The sequence below is a fragment of the Merops nubicus genome, unplaced genomic scaffold (assembly GCF_000691845.1).
Source record: "Merops nubicus isolate BGI_N331 unplaced genomic scaffold, ASM69184v1 scaffold14874, whole genome shotgun sequence".
Lineage (NCBI taxonomy): Eukaryota > Metazoa > Chordata > Aves > Coraciiformes > Meropidae > Merops > Merops nubicus.
In genome coordinates this window covers 5,421-10,224 of record NW_008606437.1, presented here as the reverse complement: position 1 = coordinate 10,224, position 4,804 = coordinate 5,421, and the positions used below count along the sequence as shown (strand labels likewise).

Here is a 4,804-nt window from a genome sequence, read left to right as displayed (position 1 = left end):
TATATTAATCCATGGAGATGCCTTATGTAGGGAATTCATTACTTTAAAATTTTAAGACATAAGACGCGATTTAGGCTGACTTGTTACTTAGAATCACAGTAGAAAAATGATCATTATCTTTTGAGTAATATATTTGCAATAAACACAGCAACCTTAAACCCAAACAGTGCAGTAATAAATTAAATCAGATGTGTCTTTTCTAAAGGATTATCGTGGCTGAAAAGAGTAAACAGGAGGCCTATAGTAAAGTGTGTTTTCTTTCAGTTTATAAGAGCTGTCCAGAAATATTATCACTTGAGGTCTCTGAAGAATAAAGCCAGCGGTTCTTGACATCAAAGTCTGAAGCAACTAGCTCAGTGCTATTCTGTGGAAACGCAAACACCCTTTGGCTGCACTATTTTTAATAAAGGCAGCTGGACTTGAAATAACTTTCAGATTTAGTGCATTTCAGAAATGGTTGTGTGGTTGTCTGATTTTTTTTTTTTTTTTCCCCCCTAGAATGTGAGAAGTGGAGGAACTGTGATTTGTTTCAATACTGTATTATTAATGAAAATTATTTTTGGCACCGTGAGACTGAATATCCTGGCTCTTTATGTACAAAATCATACGTACGTACATCATATGTACGAAATGTCTAAGACTTTGTGAAACTGTTGCCCAGTGCACTGAAACATGGAGGCACAGCTAGACCCCATGAAGGATGACTTGCCCTTAATGGCCAACACTAGCTACATGCTTGTAAAGCACTATGTGTTGGACTTGGATGTGGATTTTGAAAGCAAAGTTATTGAAGGCAGCATAGTTTTATTCTTTGAGACTGGGAGCCGGTACAGGAGAACCAGCAGTACTGGTGAAGAGGGCTGCCAGTCACAGTTTAAGGAAACGTGTAAAATGAGGGCATCTGAACCATGCCACATTCCTGTGACAAACGTGGGAGCCTGTTCATCCAAAATGGAATGTAATGATTTTGCTGTTTGTGGTAAAGGTGAAGAAGATACTTCTGAAAAAAATGGTAACCGTGGCAACAAGGAACAGACTGATGGGATTTCTATTTCAAAGGATGACATAGAGAATCATGGGAACAAGGATTTTCTACTGATATTGGACTGCTGTGATTTGTCTGTGCTAAAGGTTGAGGAGGTAGATGTTGCTGCCGTGTCAGGCATTGAAAAATTCACAAGGCCTGCTGAGCTAACTGATGTTCCAAAGGAGCTGGAAAATCTCAGGAATCAGATTGTGCGCGAACTAGTGACTTTACCGTCAGATCGCTGGAAAGAACAGCTATATTATTTAACTTGCTGCAGCCAGGCGCCTGGCTGTGGAGACCTTCTGTTTACTACTGGCACTTGGAGCTTGGAGATAAGGAAATCAGGAATTCAGACTCCAGCAGACTTTCCTCATGCAATAAGAATATGGTACAAAACCAAACCAGAAGGCAGATCTGTTACATGGACTACAGACCAGAGTGGCAGGTATGTAACTATTAGCTGAACACTTTGCATGCATTATTTTTAAACGTAGGTGCAAGAGTGTAGAGTCGTGTAATGGTGAGCAGCTGTGAAGATGATGAGCATCCTGTTCTGTTGTTCTCATTTCACGCCTGGTTCAAATCCTGTGGCTGATCTCTAAGAGAACAGACAAACTATCTTCTCAAGAAAACCCAATGAACTTGCAGACCTCAGGCCTGTCTTAAGTGATTGCATTTGCTCATTCTAAAAGTGGGATTCATAAATTGTTGTGTATTGAAGTAAGTATGTGCAGGAAAACGTTATTTGATCATTCAGGGGAAGAGAAGGTATGCATAACAGGTTATTTTCACTTAATACTGTATGTTCTTTTTCCTTCCTGGCTTACACAACTGATCATACGTCATAAAGGTCAGTATACATAGTATTTAATATAATTGCTTAACAACTAGTCTTTTATAAATATTGCAATAAGTTTAGAGATGCAGTCTTTTCCTGTTTAGTCTTTCACAATCAACTTTTTAAAATCTCCTTCATCTATGATGTAAAGTATGTTGATAATAGCAAACGAACTGCAATAAACTACAGAAATCTTCAAGATAAGTTGTTTATAGGAGGGAAAGTACAGGCTGCTCTTGACTTCTACAGCGGTAATTGTTTTCCTGTAATGTTCGAAGATAGATTTTAATGGACATCGGTTCTTTATGATCCCTAAAAAACAGAAGCAAAGTTTATTCTTACTTCAGAGACATTTCATGGCATTTGTACACAAACACATGGAATTTTGTGAATCGATAATGAATCGGGAAAGATGGCTTGACATGTGTCAGGCACTCTGATGGTAGCAAATAGTCTCAAGCTGGTTTATTTTCAGTTTATTTCCAGAAACTAGTGCCTATCAGAAAATAAGTTTTTGTATCACAGTCATTAGAATCTTTCTTGCTACATTTTAAAGTAAAATTCTGATTGTGATGAACCCATAAATAGAGGTAAAGCTCATTGTACAAAATGTTGTCATGTTTTTCCTTCCCTTTCTAAAAATAAAGCCCATTTATAATGTATGGGGGAAGTACTATTAAACTGTATTCTCACAGGGTATGCACATCATGCTTTTTTAGGCAGATGTCAAATCCTTTCCCAGAGGAGTCTATAATCTGTGGTTCTAACCCTGAAGAAAAGTGAAGCGAGTAACAATCATTGTGTGGTCAATTCATATGTTTCCTCCAATTTAACACTAGTACAATGTTTTGAAATTTAACCTATGTACTATTTTATAAAGGCTTATGTTATATTTGTTTTAAACAATGATGTATTATAATACACACAGAGAAAAATCTGTTAAAACAAAGCTTTGTGGGATGCGTTTAGGCAAACTGAAATATGTATATGCAAACCTGATGTTAACACAGTGGGCGCTCTTCTGTTTTCAGTAGAGGAACTGAACATGTGGAATTTCAACATTTCCCTGTTTGGGCTTTTGATACTGGAAAGTACATTAATGATCAACAGGAAGGGTTTTCTTTGGCCTCAAAAGTTGTTTTTTTTTTTTTTTTTTAAATTATGTGCTTTTTGGCACCTTTCTCTGGAAATACTGAAAAGGAGGCAAAGTAAAGGAATAGAGTATGTGTGTGAGTCTATGTAGGTATGCACGTAGATATACACCTGTGTATAAATATACACACTTTTTTGTCTCTCGAAAAGTTATACTTACAAGGACGATATCAGTTCTTAAAATTGGCAGGTAATCTTTAGCAGTGATTAATAATTATTAAAATGTGGGGAAAAATATTTATTATAATGTTTGTAATATGTTTGTCTTGAACAAAGAACAGTTCTGTTTCAGAAGTTTTAGATTGTTTGCTAGCCCAATACACTAGTGGGGTTTCAAACTAAAGGTAATGTTGCAATTGTGATAAAATTATACTTTTATTTGAATTATACTTACTAATATAAACTATTATGGAATTATTTAAAATAAAAATGTATTTTAGACACCACAACAACCACTGTGTGGAAGAAATGGTGTGTATAAAACATCTTTCATCACTGGGAAGGAGAAACTTTTTGTCAGCTTGTCAAGGTGTTCAAGCAGTTTTGTCTGACTCTCAGGAGTATGTAGCAGTGTTGAGTTAGCATGACTACCAGTGTATTTTGAATTAAATGCTTTCTCGTGATCATTGCTAAGAATCCTTATTTGTTCAGATATTCTAGGATCCCACATATTTAAAAAAAAAAAAAAGGATTAAACACCTTTGGGTTAAAATTAAAGAGGTAATTTTACGAGCAGACTGCCTTGTGAATTCACCTCTAATAGGAGATTCCTCCTACCTTTTTTTTCTGCCCTACTTATTCCCACTTCTAGTGCTGTCATAAATTAGTTAATGTTTTTGTTGGTACTAATGAGAAACTGGAATGGAGCTCATTCCTCATTATGGGATTAGGAGTGAAAGAGTACCTTTGATATGAACAACATCAATGAAAGACATTCTGTGACACTGAAACCTTTCAGTAGCAGGTCCTAATCCTGTAGCTACCTTTGCATTATTTACCTTGGCGTACATGAATAGGTACATGAATTGGTCAGGCACATGCATTTATTTTTTCAGGTTGAGTCTTAGATATCACATATACAAAAAGGAGAAAATCTGGGAAGGAGATGGCTTGAATTATTCTGTACGTGTAATTTTCATGAGATTACTATGGAAAATGTATATGTTTAGAAGCTATTAAAGGATGATTGAGTAGTTTCGGGAAAACAGTCTTTAAAGAGTTAACCTTATGCTAATTTTCCAAAGTGAGAAATATTGGAAAATGTGAAATGATCTCCTTAAAAGAAATATTATGATATCCCTGTATTTATCTGATCAACTTAAATATTTTACCTTTTAAAAATATTTTGTACCTGTTTAGTTGATTATGATACCTTATTATTAGATTAATATATTAATATATTTTTAAAGAGTTAAGAAAATATTTTTGTCTTTATGAAAGTTATGAAGGTGAATAAAGCAAGCATAAATGTGCGATTTGGTAGAAGTGCTAACGCTAGCGTATGTTCTGTAATTAAATGTTTCTTACCAGATGCAGTGTTCAGTTATATCACAGACATCACTGAGCTGCACATTTCCTCATTTGTTATAAATACTCTTGCATTTCTCTAACATACAACTGAAGCACCTGAGTAGTGAGTAGAAGAATATTCAGAGAGGTGATACCTAATGTAGCAATAAAACACACCTTGGTTTCCTGTTCAATTTGATGTTACTGATTCTACTGAAACAGGAAAGAGCTAGTGGAGCAGTTATTGTGGTTTGTTTTGTCGACTTGTGTCAGGAGTT

At 35.4% G+C, this 4,804-nt stretch overlaps 1 protein-coding gene across 1 annotated transcript; it reads left to right on the top strand.

The window, feature by feature from the left end:
* Positions 1-672: 672 nt before the first annotated feature.
* LOC103772321 (chromosome unknown open reading frame, human C9orf3) lies at positions 673-1,472 on the top strand (the record flags this gene model as incomplete). The annotated part of the gene is made up of 1 exon (XM_008939649.1): positions 673-1,472. A coding segment is annotated over exon 1 (800 nt), but the record flags the coding sequence as incomplete, so codon positions are not given.
* Positions 1,473-4,804: the final 3,332 nt, after the last annotated feature.